The following is a 19606-nucleotide window of genomic DNA, read 5'->3' as shown; positions in this document are numbered from 1 at the left end:
TGGCTCACTTGGGAGAGTATGGTGCAGATAACACCAAGGGCACACCAAGTCAAGGGTCAAGATCCCCTTACCGGTCATCTGACACACACACGCACGCACGCACGCACACACACACACAAAAACCGGGGGGTGGGGGAGAAGATATAAATTCACTCACACACACACCGGGGGGTGGGGGAGAAGATATAAATTCACACACACACACACACACAAACCGGGGGGTGGGGGAGAAGATATAAATTCACACACACACACCGGGGGGTGGGGGAGAAGATATAAATTCACACACACACACACACACACAAAAACCGGGGGGTGGGGGAGAAGATATAAATTCACACACACACCGGGGGTGGGGGAGAAGATATAAATTCACACACACACACACACACACACACACACACACACACACACACACACACACACGTTCACTGGACACAGTGTGAGGCACAGTACCACCCAAACCCCCAAAAAGAACCCACCATCTCTATGTGCACAGCATCACCTCTCCCTCAGGTTCCTCTCCCCGCTCTCAGCCAAAACTACTTTAACCATGGCATGACTTCCCCTGCATTACAACTAACATCCAAACTTCCCACCCTAACTGCTGTCTGAGGCCAGAGTTCCCTTTACAACACCCGGTGCTGCCCGCCACAGGGCTCCCGCACAGCTAACCCTCATTTTCAAGAACATCTGGGAAGTCTCATTTCACGCATCCCAGGGAGAGTGCTCTGCACACCTGCACACTCCTCGTACTGTTGAGGAGGTACAGCTCTGTACATCTTAGGTTTCCTCTTTTGCAAGGGAGCTCAACTAACTAACAACATTCCAGGGCTCCCACGACAGACCCCCCACCCCAACTACCACCACGGCTGGTGAAATGACATACCTGGTTGGTGAGTCTGGGAAAGGAAGCAGGACGGAGCCCCTTCCCCTTTGCTCTTGGGAGCTACCTGCTTTAAGGAGCCACATTCTCCTGTGCTCCTACATGCTTTAAGTTTTTAAAAAAAGGAAGCTTTGAGCAGGGAGAATTGTGGTGCACCAGCACAATCTGAGTATGGTAGGTTCAATGATTATTCAACACGTTCTCCAGAGTGTATCTAACACGTTCTCTCAGCTGTATCTAACATAAAAATAACATTTCTTGTTTCCTGCTGCCTCTCTCCTGTCTCTTAGCTGGTTATCATCTTGGGCTGGGAAAAGTTGTGCTGCCTAAAAGCCCAACACGCTGACCTGTTCCTGACAGATCCTGTGCACCTCACAACAGGAGAAAGGCTGTGGAGTATCTGCCTGGCCCAAGTGCAGCAGCCCTTCTGAGTACTGTTTCCCCCACCCACTGAGGTCAGCAAGATTTTCTCCCTAACTCTGTCCAATCCCAATCATAGTTGACTGAGCCATGGGGAGATATAGGAGCCAAGCTGGCCAAATAGATTTTTCTCTTAGAAATTTGGAATTGGGAAAGACACTAGTTAATTTCTGCTAATCTTGTGAGATGGAAAAACAGGTCAATAAAGGAGCTATGTGAAGACTGTCTCACCTTTGCAGAGAAACAGAAAGCCAGAATGCAGAGAAGACAGAAGCAGACCTACAGAGGGAGGTAGAGAGCAGAGCTCCAGCACAGACTAAGAACAGCTGCCTCAGACACTGCAGCACCACCACCACCTGTCCCCACCAGGTGGTGGCTTCTTCCATTTGACAACAAAAACCCCAGAAACAAAAGAAAAAAAATAAATTGAATTTCACTGAAATTAAAGACTTTAATGCTTCAAAAGACGCTATCAAGATGAAAAGACAATCCACAGAATGGAAGAAAACTCTCTGATAAGGGACCTGTATCCAGAATGTGTGAACTCTTATAACTCAAAAATGGACAACCCAACTAATGGGTGGGCAAAAAATTGAACATTTCCCCAAAGAGCATATGCAGTGGCCAATAAGTATATGAAAGAATGCTTAACATAAAGCCATCAGAGAAATACAGAACCACAATGAGACACCATTTCACACCCACCAGGATGGCTATTATCAAAAAGATAGACAGTAACAAGTGTTGACAGGATATGGAGAATTAGAACCTTCCTAAGTTGTTGAAATTGTAAAATGGTGCAGCTACTTTGGAAAATAGTTTGGCAATTCCTCAAAATGTTCAATGTAAAGTTACCTGATGATCCAGCAATTTCACTTTTAGGTACATACCCAAGAGAATTTAATACTTATGTTCACACACAAAAAAGTATACACGAATGTTCATAGGCATTAGTCATAATAGCAAAAAAGTAAGAACAACCCAAATGCTCATCAGCTGATGAATGGATACACAAAATGTGGTACAGCCACATAATAAAATATTAGCCATAAAAAAGAAGGAAGTACTGATACATGCTACAACAAAGATGAACCTTTAAAACCTTAAGTGACAGAAGCCAGACACAAAAGGCCACATACTGTATGATTTCATTTATGTGAAATGTCTAAACTGGCAAATCCACACAGACAGAAAGTGGATTTGTTAGTGATTGTCAGGGCTGGGGAAAAGGGGAAAAAGGGGAATAACTGCTAATGCGTTCGGGATTTCTTTTAGGGGTAATTAAAATGTTCTAAAATTAGACAGTGGTAATGATTGCTTTAAAGATTTCAGGATGTGTCAGATGTGGAAGAACTGTAACTGCTATATACTGCTGTTAGGAATGTAACATGGTGCAACCACTCTGAAAAATAGTTCAACAGTTTCTTAAAAAGTGAACTATATACTTAGCATATGGCCTAGCAATCTCTGGGCATTTACCCAAGAGAACTGAAGATATACTTTCACACAAAATCCTGTACACAGGATTTATGGCAGCTTAATTCATCATCACCTGAAGCTAGAAACCACCCAAATGTTAACTGACAGATGGACATACATATTGCAGTACATCAGTACAACGGAATACTGCTCAGCAACAAAAAGGAATAAATTATTGACACATACAACAATGAGAATGGATCTCAATAATGCCAAGTGAGAAAAGTCAGACAAGCCAAGCCTGTGGCTCACTCGGGAGAGTGCGGCGCTGGGAGCGCGGCGACGCTCCCGCCGCGGGTTCGGATCCTATATAGGAATGGCCGGTGCACTCACTGGCTGAGTGCCGGTCACGAAAAAGACAAAAAAAAAAAAAAGAAAAGTCAGACAAAAATTAAGGGGGGGAGGGGTGGTACATAACGTATCATCTCACTTACACAAGAGTCTAGGCAATGGAAACTGATCAGAACAGAAAGTGAATCAGCTTGGAGATGAGGGGACGGGGAGGAGGACAGAAGGGATAACTAAGGGACATGAGAAAAATTGGGGGGGTGATAGATGTGTTTACTATCTTGATTGTGATAACAGCTCATGGATGTATATAGGTGAAAACGTATCAAACCCACTTGGACAGACACATGCAGTTTCTAGTGTTACACTACAGAATTACCTGCAACGCCTCCTGGTCTGGCAGGGCCTGCCCTGGCCCACGATACATGCTCAGCATCTCCTGCAGCACCTTCACATGGCTTCGCACTTCCTCCACTGCACTGACCCTCTTGGACACCTTCTCTGATTTCTCCTGTTCCTTTTGGGAGGAAAAAAAGAATGGAAGTGAGAGAGCAGAAGCTGTGGAGGAAGCCTGAGGGGCAATACACTGTTGAGAGCTCAGGGAAGTCACGAGAACACTGAGTGAATGGGAATGCTCATTCTGTGGGTAAAGAAAATACCCTGGCAGAAGATAATACAGTTTGGGGTGTGGTGACCTGTTCCTTTGTACCACCAACCTCAATCCCTGTGAAAAACAGATTCCCAGACCTGGACTCTGCCCACACCAGTATGTGTTACTGGGACAGAAGCTGGTGTCTATGAAATGCTCTGAGCACCACAGACGAAAGTGGCTGGAAAGTATGGCAGAATGACTCTGCTGCCCTTCAGGGAGCTCCCGGTTGTTCCGCAATTCAGGATTAGGAGGCTGTCCCTTCTCCCTGTCAACTGCTCATTGCTACCCTCAAGCACTACACATATACACTGTCCTTCAGCCTTGGTTAAACGCTGGTTCTACAGAACCAACTGGAAAAATGCCCACCTCCTTGACCAAATTCTTGATCAGCCGGTTCGCAGCCTGAAGGTCCTCAGGGTGGCTACTCTTCAGAAGCCTTGTCAGAAGCTGAAGAGAGTGAAGGAGAGGGTGAAACTAATTCTGCTGGCCCAGAGTGGCCGCAGCAGCAACAGAAGTATCAACACCAATAACAGCTTGTGCATTTCATGTGCATTACCTTACCAAATCGCTACAGTGACACTATGGGATGGGTACCACCATCATCCCATTAGACCACTGGTTTTAAAGCAGGGAAGGGGATGGGACGATTATATCCCCCAGGGGACCTTTGGTAAAGTCTGGACACATTTTTGGTCTTGTTATCATAACTAGAGAAGAGATGCTACTGGCATCTAGTAGGTAGAGGTCAGGAACACTGTGAACAACCTACAGTGCATAGGACAGCCCCCCCACTCCCCAGAGAAATATCTGACCCCAAAGATCAATAGTGCTGAGGCTGCCCCAACCATGTGCTCTGTGATAGGACAGACCCTGGCAATCCTGTTTATCACTTTATTCCCAACACCTAGCAGAATGCTTGGCACACATCTTTGTGGAGAGAGAAGGATACTGAGCCCAGTGACCCAGGATTCTATTTTTCTCAGAAGTCATACCATACCTCCTCCCACCTCTGCAAACATAAGGCACCAAGTAGGAGAGAAGCCAGAGAGAAAGGCAGCCCAGGACCTAGACTAACCTACTCATTCTGCCAACAGTGACCTGATGGTCACTGAGCAGCTAGACCCAGGGAAGGGCACAGCTGAGAGGATGCAGTTCAAAGGCAGAGCATATCAAACACGTACACGGCATGGAGCTTTCCTGATGCTGCACTTACCAGACCTTGAGACTAACCAATAGTGATGACCAAAAGCACTGTCACCACCAATGCTGAAGGGCCATCACCCCATTCACAGGCATTACACGCACTAGTTATCCCTCGATCTTGGTCTGGGTTTTGACCACCTTCCTCCTCCCCTCCTTCTGCTTACTGATGTCTGAAGACCAAACACCTCTGGGAGGCCACAGTGGAAGGCAAGTGGGCAGGACCAGGCTCACTGGCACTGAAAAAGATCCGAGCCAACCACAACCAGTTCTTTCCTCTCCACCATTCCCCACCGCACACCACATCGACACCGGGATGACCAATCCTCCACACTCCCCCTGGGTTGGCCTTTTGAACATTCTTTGCCCCAGGAAAGATAAGGGTGGGGAGAGCAGAAAGAGTATGCATTTATTATTTGGCCCATCCATGGAGAACACATCTGGACCTTTGTCACCTCACTCTTAAGAGCCTGCTCCAGAGAAGAGAACTCACTAACCCACCTCCATCCACATGCTCTGCTGAACTCCCACACTTTGGTTCAATTATCAGAGAGCATTTCAAGGATAGTCCCTAAGAGAAGGGGTCTGATCAGAATCCACATAGGAGGCCACTGAGGTGAGGGAGAAGTTCCTTACCTTTGACTTTTCTTCATCAGCATCAAAGATGGAGCTCTTGGGCCACGGAGAAGGTGGGGGTAAGATTTTATCCACTGGTAGTTTAGGGTCCTGTTTTATGATTCCTACAACATGGAATTCACAAAGTTAAGATACTGATATGGGTAAGTAGTAACTTCGGTGGGATCTAGTATAAATTGCAGAAACCCCTAGTTCCTGATACCCAGCTAATAAAACACTGTCAACGGCCTTAAAAAGATACACCCAGGGTATGGCAGAGGCTCTGCATCATCTCTCAGGAGAATCCAAGAAACCACACAAAGTAAGGAGTATCAGAGCCAACTAAGTCAGAGCAGAACCAGTCCCTAAGGCCTGCAGTCTGTGGGCCTTATGCATAAAAATACTGGTCATTTGATGCAGCTACATAACCTCCCAAGGCCCAGAAATTACTATAGGATCCCTGATGAAGCTCCTAAAAATGTAAAAATGTTAAGTGCATGTGACAGGGAAAATTAGTCCATTCTAAACCCAGTTTCCTCCTTCTAAAGATCCCAATATAAAAAATTCATACTCCCAGCTTCTGAACAGTACACACGAAGGCAGGAACAGCATTACCACCAAAGTGACAATAAAACACTGGACAACCTGAAAACTCACAACTTTCTTGAACCGGCCAGAACTGAGATCACAGGGCAACAACCAATTAACCTGAAATCTAAAACACAGTACCTTCAAGGAGACACAAGAGGCAATATCACTAAGGGTAACTCAGCTAGGGCTGGCCGGTTAGCTCAGTTGCGTAGAGCACAGCCTTTTAACATCAAGGTCGTGGGTTCCAATCCCCTACCTGCCAGCCACTGAGAAAAGATAAAAAATTGCTTACTCATCAGTGCTACCAAGAGAATACAGAATTTCTTGGGACCACAACACAAACGAAGTAAGTTCTTCTCCAGGGCTCACACAAAGAGAATGGGGAAGGCCTGAAGCCCCACCTACCTAAATCCTTCTCTCTCTATGGAACAAAAGCCTTCAACTGTTGGGGGAAGGGCAACAAACCTTGTAGCCTTTAGGGCTGGAGGAAAAAAATGGGAAAAACCCTTCTGTCCTGTGGGAAGGGCAGGAATTAGGTCCTGGGCCCAGACCTCCTTAGGCATGGGGAAGGATCAGGAATAGATCCTACCAAGGACACAGCGCCTGCCTAAGACTGAGGCTTCATCAGAACAGTGACTGACCTGCCTGCCACCCCCACCCAAGCCCACTGAGTAACAAATAACAGCTGTCTACTGTTAGGGAAGGCAAGAGCAGGGGTAAGGGCCTGCCCTGAGGTGCAGAGCAAACGGAAGACGTACAGGTGACAGTGGGGTCAATACTGAGAAAAACTGTAGCAAATCAGCCCCCAACCTAAACACAAGCTAAAGAGGAATGTGAAGTCTGGTATAGGGAGGGTAACTAAAGCAACAACAAACCTCAAATCCTGCCTACCAGGAGGAAAGGTCTGCCCACTTTCAGGAATAAAGACTATTTACCTCAGTCTCCACTGTCCTACACAAGATGTCCACCTTTCAACAGAAAATTACAAGGCATACAAAAAAGCAAGAAGAAACTACATACTGTCAAAGGGAATGCAGGCAAAAAATAAAAATAAAAAACAGGCATAGCTCAGAGATATTACAGGTTCAATTCCAGACCACTGCAATAGAGCAAATATTGCAGTGAAGCAAGTTACACAAATTTTGTTTTCCAGTGCATATAAAAGTTATGTTTACACCATACCATAGTCTATTAAGTGTACAATAGCACTATGTCTTAAAAAACAATATATATATATACCTTAATTAAAAACACTGGTAAAAAAAAGTTAGGAAAAAAAAAAAAAGATGGCGCTGACAGACTTGCTTGACACAGTCAGAACAAACCTTCAATCTGTAAACACTGCAATGTCTGCCAAGTGCCATCAAATAAGATGTGCCTATACAACCCAAGTGATGGGAGTCACACCTTGTTTCTTCAGCATCTGATAAGCATCTCGGATCTTGAGGTCTTCTGGAAACCAGACTGTCCAACTAAAGAGTATTTCAATGACTCTTCCTTTAACTTTTTCTGTGGCCCAGGATCCTAAGTACTGAAAGTAAAAAGTAAAGAGAATTACAGAGCTCAAAGGGACTTAGGAGACTACCTAATCAATACTTCCACTAAAGAGATGGCTGTTGAGGTCCAGATAAATGATCTACCCAAGGCTGACTAAAGAGCTGAGGTACAACTAGAGGCCAAATTATCTGGCATCCAGCCCCAGATCCCTTCCTGAGTTAAGGTATCTTTCCCCCAAATTGCTAAAAGTAAAGCCTACCATACAGAGGTCTAGGTCAGAGCCTTGTCTACACCACTGGGGACATTCATTTTTTGACTAGAGCAAGTCTGAATAATGAAAAAATTTTGGTCTTTTTCCCAGTTCCTGGCACAGAGCTTCAAAAGCCCTTAAAATTTCCTGAGTTACAGGGGTGTTTTGTTATTCACAAGCCCCCCTGGACCACACCTGAGTTTATACTAATGACTTACAGTGGGCAATTCGATAGTTTCAAAGAACAGGCAGGCACACCAGAAAGACCAACACCCTGTGATTAAAGGGTTGGAACTTTGAGCCCCATCCTCTCACCCCGGGGACAGGGAAGAATGGAGACTGAGTTCAATCACGAGGCCAGTGATTTGATCAATCATGCCTATGTGATGAAACCCCAGATCAAAATGAAATGAGGAAGTTCAGAGAACTTCCCGGATGGTGAATACATCAATGTGCTGGGAGGACAACAAGCTCAGATTCCATCAAGGGCACAGAAGCTCTATGCCCCTTTCCTCCCCTACCAAGACCTTGACCTGTGTATCGCCTCCATTTGTATCCTCTAAAATAAAATGTTAATAATACATATAGTGTTTGCTTGTGTCTGTGAGTCATTCTAGTGAATTATGGAACCTGAGGAGCAAAGGTCATGGGAATCCCCGAATTTGTAGTTGGCAGTATGGAAGCAATAGCTTGAGGACACCTGAGACTCAAGGCTGGCCACTGATATATGGGTAGCCAGGTAGGACTGAGCCCTTAACGTGTAGGGTCTGGGAAACATATAACTCTGGGTAGTGTCAGAATTGAATTGTAGGATGCACAGTAGGTGTCAGAAGTCTGTTGTTGGAACGCGGCAAGTAAGGGCTCAATCAGCACTAATTACCTGAGAGTGGCATGACTAAGACAGGTACCAGGAGGACAGATGCAGAGGACAAGGCAAGACATGGAAGCTGAAGTCCCGCCTGTCATCTCTCACTGTCACTACAGAAACCTGTGCCTCCATGCTGGAGTTCCTCACCTCCACGAGGTCATACATCCATTTTAAAGGGGCCAATTGAAAATGCTATCAGTGGAGGGGCAAGAGAGGACTTTCATGCAGGACCTCCTCTCAGGAGGTGGAGGCAGGCAGGTAGGTTCATCCACGTGCGGGCCTGCCTCTGGTCTGAGAAGGGCAATGGGAGTTTGAAGGGTGGGCGCAGAGGTTGCAGCATAGGGAGCAGGGCCAACCCCAGGTATTCACCTTTGGAGACAACACTTTGATAAGCTCGTTCAGGAAGCGGAACTTGGCCACCTCACTGTGGAACTTCTCTCCGCAGTGATTCATACACATCTCCAGCACCTGCAGAGACATAGGACTCTCATAAGAAGGTGGAAAACCAGTGGCTCAGGGCTCACCTCAAAGCTGATGACCACTTGCTGGTTAGTAGACTGGAATCACAGCAACCCTTCCTCAAATTTATGAGGACACTGAAGTTTTGGAGAAAGGGGATGTTTTGAAATAAAGAAAAAAAGTCGTGTTCGATCTTGCAATAACTGCCAGGTTTATGCCAAGGAAATAGCTCAGTGAGGTGTGGAGTGAGCACCCTGAGGTCACTCCATCTTTTAAGGAGACGCCTTGGGCAGGTGACACTGATCTGAGAATCACCCTCTCCCCAGAGGCAGAAATCTGGTATCCAGTGCCTAAGAACTGCTCCACCAGAGGTCAGCTACTCGCACAGAAGAGGTAAACTGGGTCTGTGCAAGTTTCCTCTGGTCCATACTGTGGTTTTCAACATTTCGAATTAGTCACAAACATTTAAATAGTCAGAAAATTCATATAAAAATCTGGACTTCCAGTTTCTCTTGGAAAAAACAGGAAGTTCTAGCAACACTGGGCCCAAACCCACGCCTGGTAACAGGCCTCACCCAGCAGCTTCACTGGCTTTTATGTTTCCCTCTTATGTTACCCGTACAGAAATAAAACCTTCCTTTCCTTCTACTGAAGTGGGCTCAATGCTGCTCTCTAGAAACACATCTAAGAAAGGGCAATCTAGCCCAGAACTCCCCTCAGCCTGCTGTCTAAAGCCTGTGAAGGTGAACCTCTCAGATGCCCTCCTCGCCCTATCGAAAAGGACTGGTACAGAGGCAAGGTCCCTCTCAGCTCTCTCTGTAGCATCAGGACAAGAAAGCTTAAGCTAAGGGGCAAGCCACACTCACCGTCAAGGAATAAAGAGCTTCTCTCTCTTGTGGAGACTGGATCTTGTGGGCCAGCAGCCAGGGCGCATGTGTGGGGCTAAGGGAAAACAAAAAGACCTGGACACTGGGCAGGGAGGGGAAAACTAACTGGGCTGGTCTGGCTGAGCACGTTCAGTACGGTTGCCTCTCTCCAGCAGCTCGTGTCCCAAAGCTGGGTAGAAGGTGACTGGCATACAGCCCACACATTAGCCCCAGAAAGCAGCCACCTCCCACCCACTCTTGTCACACCCATAGCACCCGAATTCCTCCTTCTGCCCAGACAAATCATCTGCCCCTCAGCCAACTCGCCCCTAAAACTCCAAGCCAAGCAAAGAGGGCCCAGACCCATGATTAGGCAGCTCCTGAGCAGCACAGACCCTGTCTGTTAGGATAAACGCTCAGTGAACACTGGAGTAGAAACTGTGATCAAACTTTGGGCTTACTTCAAAATACTGTAGGTGAATATTCAGTACCACGCAGGTCAAATATCTGAACAACTGACTTGATTCTTCAGTTCCCATCCAGACGCATTAGAAATAGAATTCAATAAAACCTTACCCTTTTCCTTTTTCTTTTTTCAATCCAAGAAAGATTACATTTAAATTATGCAGAATAATACATTGATTTCTTTCACATTATTATGTAACCTAACTACATCCTATCAGTAACATTGAGAGTTCTTCTCAGCATCATTGTTTTATAACACTATTTAAAATTTTAGGTTTGGATCCCCCTACTGGCCAGCTGCCAAAAAAAAAAAGATAAAATTTTAGTAATTGCTAGTTACAAATGGAGTAGTCTGTGTGGTTTTTAAAAAACCACTTGAATTTGCTAACTTTAGAAAAATAGTGTTCTCAGTAACATTATTTATTTATTGGGGAAGAAAAATGAATGAAGGAAAGCCTGACTGTATAAAACAGTCTCAAGAAACAAAGGCCTGTAGTCAGCCTGGGGTGGCCCCAGAATCAAGTATGTGTGAAGTCACCTTACCCGTTGGGGTCAGTGTTCACCTGCTCACAGAAATTCTGTATAGCTGACCAATCCTGTTCTGACACACTTGGGTCTGTGGCTTTGTCTGTCAAGGAAATAAATAATAAAGTTAAAGAAATCATAAGAAAAAGAAATGTATACCCCTCCCCATAAACATGGCAGCCAAGGGCTGTGACATCACACCTCTAGAGGATCACACCAGTGGGCGGATAGCTGAAAAGGACAGGGACTATGCTTGTGCTATTCACCACTGTCAAGTATGGTGCCTGGCACATAACATGCCCTTACTGAATATTTGCTAACTGAATGAATGAGCAAATTAATTAAAAAGCTATTGTCCTGAAAGTGGCTCCATTTCCAGTGCAGAGGTTGGCCCGTGTCTATCTTCTTCATGCCCTGTGTCAGGGCTCCCCCACCCTGTCCTTGCAATAAAGATGAGCATGAGCCAGCATCTGGGATGCTGTAAGTTCCTTAGCTATATGACAGGAAGATAAGAACATAGCACAAACTGTCTTTGTTCTGGCCTTTCATAAAACTTCCCCCAAGTTAGCCCCTGCCGGTCTACCCAGCCTCTCCAATAAAATATCATGCTAGTTCTGACAGAGCAACTCTTTCAGGCTCTGGGAATAAGAGGCTAATTCTCAGGGTTGTATTTCTGATGTTATTATTCCTCTTGCTAGAATGTCTATTCCACTCCTCTCAAAATCTTATATATTCTTCAAGATCCATCCGAATTTCCATCTCCTCCAGGAAACCTCCTCCCACTGTGCCAACCCCTACTAATCCTCCTCCCTTCTGATTACTTAATACTCCACAGTCAACCTAGAGTTGAACTTTTCCTGACTGTAGTCACACTCGCGTCATGTGGAAGTCATATGTCACTACAGCAAGATTCAAAAGACAAGTAATCACCCATCTTCCCACCCACTGACTTCCTTCTAAGTGAAAAGAGAATATGACAAAGGAGAGTGAAGGAATCAGATGATCGATTCCCACATATCCCTCTCTTCCTACTCAAAGCACTTTCCCTATGTTCCATCTCTCAAATCCTATCCACCCTTCAACTCAGTCCCAACTCAAATGCCACCCTTTCATAAAGACTTCCTTGATCTCTTTATCTCCCACTCCCACAAAGCAGAAGCTATCTCTTCCTCCTCAGAACGGATATTTTATCTGCCCCTTTTATGATGGGGATCTCTAGTGCCAACCCTTATCAGTCACATGTCCTTAGACTCCCTGAGCCTCAGTGTCCTCAACTATAAAATAAGAAAAACAGTACCTTCCTCACGGAATTATCATGTGATTTAAAGGAGACACTGTCGAAAATGCTCAGTACATCAAAACATAGTAAGTAATCAATAAAGGACAGCTAATGTTGTTTATTAATACAGTCTCTACCTTGTACTGTATACATGCCTTACTGTACCTAAAGGGAATCAAACACTTGAAGGCAGAAGCCGTATATTCCCTACAGTGCTTAGGACAATGCCTTAACCATAGTTACAAGATAGATATTCATCAATTATTTATAGTAGCAATTCTCAGAGATTCTGAGTCTGAATCACATCAAGTAATTCTACACCATGTGAGTTTCAATTTCAGTTCACTACAAGGTCAAGGCTGACATCTCAAAGGAATTCTGACTTCAACATGTCAGGGGACCTGGAGGCAGAGAACAGTACAAAGGGCCCAAGCTTGCTACATGAATCCAGCCTCCTTCCTCCTCCCCTGCTGCCAAGTGACAAAGACATAGTACCAACAGGCACCAGCTTTTCCAAAGAAAGAAAAAACCTCTATGAGATTAAATCATGTTCTAAACCCTTAACCAAGAAAAAGCGGCAAAAAGACCTATAAAATGTAAGATAGTTTCTTTTTTATTTGCTATGTCTTGCATCATGAGGATCCACTCAAGGGGTTTAACTGGTCCAAAAGTAACAGTTTTAAGAGTAGCTGCCATTTTTTTTTTTTAAAGAAGACCAGTAAGGGGATCTTAGCCCTTGACTTGGTGTCATCTGCACCATGCTCACCCAGTGAGCTAACTGGCCATCCCTATATGGGATCTGAACCCGTGGCCTTGGTGTTATCAGCACCACACTCTCCCGAGTGAGCCACGGGCCGGTCCAAGAGGAGCTGCCATTTTAAAGTACTTACTACGGGCCAGGCTCCATGCCAAGCGCCCTCAGAACAACTAAGGTTGATACTATCATCTCACCTTTTTACAGATGAAAGAAAAAAAGGGCATAAACCATAATTCAGTCCCAGGTCTGCGTGGCTCCAAGGCCCAGATGTTTCTAACTGCTCTCACGTGAGGTCTTCAGTTCCTTGACAAAGGCAGGGCCTCTCTTGGGAACTAGTTTGACATTCTTGCCTATAAGTTATGAACTTCCTAAAAGCAGGATGGAAGTATGTCATCCAACTTCACATACTCCAGCACCTACAGTCGTCTCTGGCACAGCTATCTACTGAATGAATGAAAGATTCATCTTTTTCTATGCAGTGTTTGGCCACTTAGCTGGACATATTGCCAATACCAAGAGATGGCTATTTCAGTTCCAAAATAACTGGGTCTCCAAACACATAATCCCAAGCTGCCCAAGCTATTTCAGAGAAAATGACTCCCCTAGAGGACCAGCAGCTAGGTCTGACCAGGCCATAGCAACTGCCCAGATCTGTGTGACACCAATCTGCTCCAAGGAGTAGCTAGGGGCCAGACAGAGCATGGCCAAGGAGAAACCCAAAGGACCCCTTCTCTGTTCTGAGACTATTACGGCCTCATTAGGGTACTGAGAATGGCTATCCCCAGACTTTAAGGTGGTTTATTTAGCTGGCACTAGGGCAGGACAACAGGAGCCAAGAAATTACTGCCATATACAAGGTACTTCAAAAAATTTGCAGAAAAATAGAAGGAAGAAAAAAAGTGTCTTTCTATGAACTTTTTGAAGTACCCTTGTATTTGCTTAGTAAAAGCAGTGTACGTATGATTCATTTCAAACCTGCTACAGGGCTTCTCAGGTATTAAGAAAACAGCTGAGGCCTCAACCTGTCAGTGAAATGGCTCATCCAAGAGTGACTAGTTCAGAAGCCAAATCAACTCACACCAGCCGACAACCAACCACCAGGATCATGACTCTGGCACTAGCAACAGCCTATGCTAGCAAGGGGAGCCCTGAGGCTGTAGGGAAGCAGTCACCTTGAGGAACACAAATTAATTTTTCAGCAGTATGCACTGCATGGCGGAATCCTTCCCCTGGAGGTTTACATGGACCCCTACAATCCAGCACTCATTCAATTCAGCACATGCAAAAACCCACCAAGACCTACCATGGGACTGTACTATCCTGAGCTTCCAAGACAGAGAAGAATAAGCTCAACCTTACGGAAGTCCAGGATATAAACAGACTGCAATACAGACTGCTCCATGGCCCCAAGAGAGGCATAAAAGTGGGGCTGGAAGAAAGACAGGATACATCACCTGGAAATAGGTCCAAGGCAGAAGGAAGAAAGGGATTTACTGGGCACCCAACTTTTACTAAGCTACTGCCCTCCCTGTTAGCACTACCAGAGCTAGAATCCAGAGACCAAGAGGACCAAGTGCTGCTTTTAACAGCACAAGACTGGCAACACCCAAGATGCCCACCAACAGGGAATTGGTTCAATGAATTATAGTACACTCATACAACGGGGCATATAAGGTTTTTCATTAACAAGAATGAGGTAGCTATACAAGCAATCATGTGGAAAAATGACCAAATACACTAAGTGGGGGGAAAAGAAGGCCACAGAACACAATGCATAGAAGCTGCCATTTGTATTTTTAAAGGATGAGTTTCTGGTAACAGCTTTCTGATGTTCCTTTGGGGAACTACCCCCCCCAATTCTAGGTCCAATGTTCAGCTGGGTCTGATCACCCTCCCCACCTGTGGTTGTAAGGATGGGCACCCCACCCACCCCAGCTGTGGCAACCTTCAAATTTCATCCTGCTGGTCATCCTGATTCCAAGATGGACACAGGACCAAGCTGGACCAAGAGGCAAAAAAAACCCCTAACTTTTGCAAATCAATGAGAAAAAAATTATTTCCTCTGGGATTGGAGCAGGGGGCAGAGCAAAGTACAGAAAATTCAAGGAAGGAAATAAATTTTGGTGACATCAGGGATGTCCTGGAATGAGCCTACTCCTACTCTGGGCCTTTGTTCCTTTTCTTTCTTCCTTTTTTTTTTTTTTTTTTTTTGGTAAGCCAGTATGAGTTTTTGGTCACATGAAACTAAAGGCTAATGATGATAATAGCTAACACTCATTGAGCACTTACTACATACCACAAAAAGGCACTATTTTAAGGGCTTTCATCCTCCAGGCAACCCTAAGAAGGAGGGGTTATTACTAGTCCCACCTTAAACACACAGCTGCTGGGCCACCAAAAAAAAAAAAAAAAAAAAAAAAAAGCGTTAAAGACACAACAGCCTTGGCTCACTCAGTAGAGTGCGGTGCTGATAACACCAAGGCCACGGGTTCGGATCCTATATAGGGATGGCCGGTTTGCTCACTGGCTGAGCGTGGTGCTGACAACACCAAGCCAAGGGTTGAGATCCCCTTACCGGTCATCTTTAAAAAAAAAAAAAAAAAATGACACAACAGCCTTGCTTGCTAAGGCAAGATTTTGCCAAGGACCTGAGATGGGCAGGTCCTCAGACTCCACCTAGAGTGACTTCCTTCACCCAGCCTCCACCTCTGTTGCATCTGCCTTCAACTACACACTTTACACACTTGTCCTGGCCATACCATCGACTCCTTGTCCCTCCATTGTACCAATGCTGCCCCACCCCTAACAAATCTCGTTTAAACCATAGCTCACCTTCTTGGCTCCTTCTCCTAGAAGAAAAACAAACAACAAAACACACAGCCACAAAGACTGCAATACACATTTCTGACCTACAGGTGAAACTTCATAGTCCTAACTCAAGAGGATCTCGGGGAGATGGATAGAGGTGATCCCTCCCCTTCCCTCATCCCCATGGAAATTTGCAATGTTTGGAAACGTTTTTGGTTATCAGCACTGGGAAGGGGTGGTATGCTATTGGTATCTAGTGGTTCAAGGCCAGGGATGCTGCTAAACATCCTATAATGCACAGGGACAGCCCTCACAATACAGAATGATCGGCCCCAAAATGTCAATAGCGCATAGGTTGAGAAACCCAGATCTGAAGTGTCCAAGCGGGATCCCTTTTGTTTCTCGCCATTCCCAAACTTCCCCACCTTCCTCAAGTCCCCCATTCCACTTCAGTCCTAGCAGTCTGTGGTGGCAGCATTGACAAACTGTTTGCATGTGCAATCATCTTCATCTCCTTCCCCAGACACAGAAAACTAAAAGGTGTCCTTCCTCTGTATGAGGCCATCACCCCTTTCTGCTCTGGCTCTGACCTCCTTTAGCACCTTTAAACACCTCTGCAATGGACTGAACACTGGACGTTTATTTCCCAAAGGAATATCAGCATAAAGAGGGGCTGGCATTCCCCCTCTCCTTTTAAAATCTCCTTTACTCCTAAATTCCTTCTAGCTACCTCCTTCTCCTTCCTTTCATATCCAAGCACCATCAAAAAAAAAAAAAAAAAAAAAAAAGGCTGGAGGTGGCCACTGGCTACACCCTCCCCACAGATTTCTCCTGTCTGGCTTTCGCCAGGTGAATTATGTTTCAAAGTAGTTGCCAACTTTTAAAAATTCAAGAGGCTGGCCGGTTAGCTGTTAGTTGGTTACAGGGCAGCCTTATAACACTAAGGTCCTGGGTTCAGATCCCTGTGCCAGCCGCAAAAAATAAATAAAAACTCGAGAAATTTCACAAAGTAACATAGGTTCTAGCCCTCCCCGAAAAACTGAAAGACCTATCAACTCTGGGGACATAGCCCCAAAAAAGCTGGAGGTGAAGAACCTGCCTCCTTGGGCAGCCTCAGTTCCAGGCACTCCATTTTATGCCTCCACCTGGGTCAGCTGCTAGTTGGTGTCTTACCCATTCCACTCCACTCTCCCACTCCCCATCTCCAATCTAAGCCTTCTGTTCTCCATTGCCTCATAAACACAGCCTCCTAAACCAACTACCTTCTGTCTTCACCACTTAACGCAAAGATATGTCACTGATAACCTTTCAGTCACCAAATTCAAAGTTCCCCCTTCCTCATTCTATTCATCTGCAAGCAGCAAAATTACCAACCACACCCTTCCTTTGATATCTGTGCTGGGCCCCAGTTTCCCCATCCCCCCCACCCGCCTGTTTTTTCTCCACCTTCAGTCTTCAGGTTGCTCTTCCCATCTGCCTCTTAGATGCTGGGGTTCCCTATGCTCTCTCTCCAAACCTCTGCTCTTAATATACACAGCCTCCCCTGGGCAAGCTCACTGACAGAGAACTGAAGATTCCGAAAGTGTGCCTCCAGCTGTTACCCTCTCTGGAGCCAACCTACTGCCTAGAGAGCTTCTCTTTTTGACTCTGCTACAATCACCTCCAACTCCACAACTCAACCTTCTCTTCCTAAACCAGCTCCTCCTCACAGGGGTGGCATCTATAACCAATCAATCAGTTACCTGAGCTTAAAACCTGAGGTTCATCTTAGATTCCTCCTTGCCTCTCGCCTCTGTTCCAAAGCATCAAGGCTGGACTGTGGATTTTGCCTGCTAATTATTTCTACTCTCCCTCCCCACGGCCTTTGTACTACTGCAGCCCCTAAACTCTACCATAAAAGCTTTTAATCTACTTTCCCTGCCTAAAGTCTCACCCTCTCCAACCAATTCAGCTCCCCATGGCTGCAGGTGATGCCTTTAACAAGCTTACCTGATCAGATTCTCCTGCCGTAAACTCCCCAACAGCCTCTCTGCCCCTGGATAAAACACGAGTATAAACCCCTTTCTGCAGCATACAGGACTCTGAAGATCTTGCCCCAATCAGCCGCGCAGCCTCTTTCCCAGATTCTTCGCACTCCAGCAGACTGACCTATTTGTTGTCCCAGAACGCACCACATTCTCTCGTCCCCCGCTTTTGCACATGCAGTGTCCGCTGCCTGGAACGGGGTCACCATCCACTCAAACCCTACGTCCGCTGTGACAACCCCCAGGTAAACAAACCAGCCTCTAGGCCTACCACGCCCGCTGAACACACGCCCCGCCCCGTTCCCACCGAAGGACTGTCCCCGTCGGCAGGTACCCGCTAAACGACACCTCTGTGAGGGAGCACGGGCCTCGCGGTTCTCAGCACCCGGCACGTAGCGGAGCCCTGTGCAAGGGGCGTATTCTTCACCCGCTTTGGGCCTCGATTCCTCACCGGTGAAAGGAGCACAAGAGCAACTCTAACCCCAGAACCACAGTCACGTTTACAGAGGACGACGCTCTTAAAGTCTGGGCGCAGAAGACATAACTACTTGCTTGGACACTGGAGGCGGCAGCCAGAACGGTCTCGGCCCGAAACGGAGGCATGTCCCGCACGTGCCCACCCCTCAAACCAAATTAAACACAAAAGCTGCCCCCGGGGGCCGTCAGGAGGACTAACGATGGCCGAAAAGCTCCAGAGACGTCAGCCAGCACGGCTGATAGTGATCATCTACTGCTACCACGGGGTGCGGGCGGCCGCCAGGGAGGGGACCGACAGCCCCGGCTCGGGTTCGCAGCCCCGGCGTGCTCAGCCCCGGCGCCCAGCCCAGCCCCCTTCGCCTCCCCCCACGGCCGGCCCACCCCCCTTCCCCTCACTCCCACGGCCGGCCCAGCCCCCTTCCCATCACCCCTGCGCGGCCGTCCCAGCCCCTTTCCCCTCCCCCCGCGGCCGTCCCAGCCCCCTTCCCCTCACCCCCCCTACTGGCCCAGCCCCATTCCCCTCCCCCCCCGGCGGCCGGCCCAGCCCCCTTAGGCCCTCACTCTCGCGACCGGCCCAGCCTCCTTCCCATCACCCCTGCGCGGCCGGCCTAGCCTCTTTCCCTTCCCCCCGAGGCCGGCCCAGCCCCCTTTCCCTCCCCCACGCCGAGGAAAGGCCCGGGGAGGCGGGAAGCAACGCCTCACGTGCGGCGAGGGGCTCGCACCGAGGGACGGCCAGGCTACTCACTGAGCCACAGCTCCAGCGCCGCCGCCGGGGCCGGGGTCCCCTCGACCGACTCGGTCCCCGCCGCGGCCCCGCTCCCGGCTGCCACCGCTGTCGCCGCCATTAGCCCAGACCCGCCACTGTAGCCACGGCCGCCCGGGCCCCTCAGCTGCCGCCGCCGCCTGGCGCGCTCCCGGCTGCCGACGCGGCACGCGGGGGGGGGGGGTGCAGGGGGCACGTGATAGGCGGGGCCTGGTGGAGCTCCGCCCTCCCGCCAGGCCACGCCTCCGCGCGGACCCGGGCTAGGGTTCGGCTCGCGAACCCACCTTCTGCGAGGCGATATCAAAGACCCTCAAATCAACCTAAGCCCCCTTTTCCTTCACAAGTGCAGTTGCCGGATAAAATACAAGACGCCCAGTTAAATTTGAATCTCAGAGAAACAGGGAATAATTCTTTCAGCATTTTTATTCAGGAGGATC

General features: G+C 47.3%; 1 protein-coding gene across 1 annotated transcript in view; it reads right to left on the bottom strand.

Annotated features, from left to right (window-relative positions):
• Positions 1-19315, bottom strand: part of GGA2 (golgi associated, gamma adaptin ear containing, ARF binding protein 2) — a 32093-nt gene extending 12778 nt beyond the window's left edge. The window contains exons 1-8 of the mRNA XM_063099740.1: positions 19152-19315; positions 11080-11164; positions 10072-10147; positions 9116-9214; positions 7539-7662; positions 5562-5665; positions 4092-4172; positions 3453-3590 (exon numbers count right to left, since the gene is read on the bottom strand). Coding sequence (XP_062955810.1) covers positions 3453-3590; positions 4092-4172; positions 5562-5665; positions 7539-7662; positions 9116-9214; positions 10072-10147; positions 11080-11164; positions 19152-19251 — 807 coding nt within the window. The 5' untranslated portion in view covers positions 19252-19315. The remainder of the gene's footprint in view (positions 1-3452; positions 3591-4091; positions 4173-5561; positions 5666-7538; positions 7663-9115; positions 9215-10071; positions 10148-11079; positions 11165-19151) is intronic.
• Between the last annotated feature and the right edge of the window lie 291 nt (positions 19316-19606).

The sequence above is a fragment of the Cynocephalus volans genome, chromosome 6, assembly GCF_027409185.1.
Source record: "Cynocephalus volans isolate mCynVol1 chromosome 6, mCynVol1.pri, whole genome shotgun sequence".
Lineage (NCBI taxonomy): Eukaryota > Metazoa > Chordata > Mammalia > Dermoptera > Cynocephalidae > Cynocephalus > Cynocephalus volans.
The sequence above is the reverse complement of the archived record's forward strand: the minus strand, read 5'-3'. Positions and strand labels throughout refer to the sequence as shown.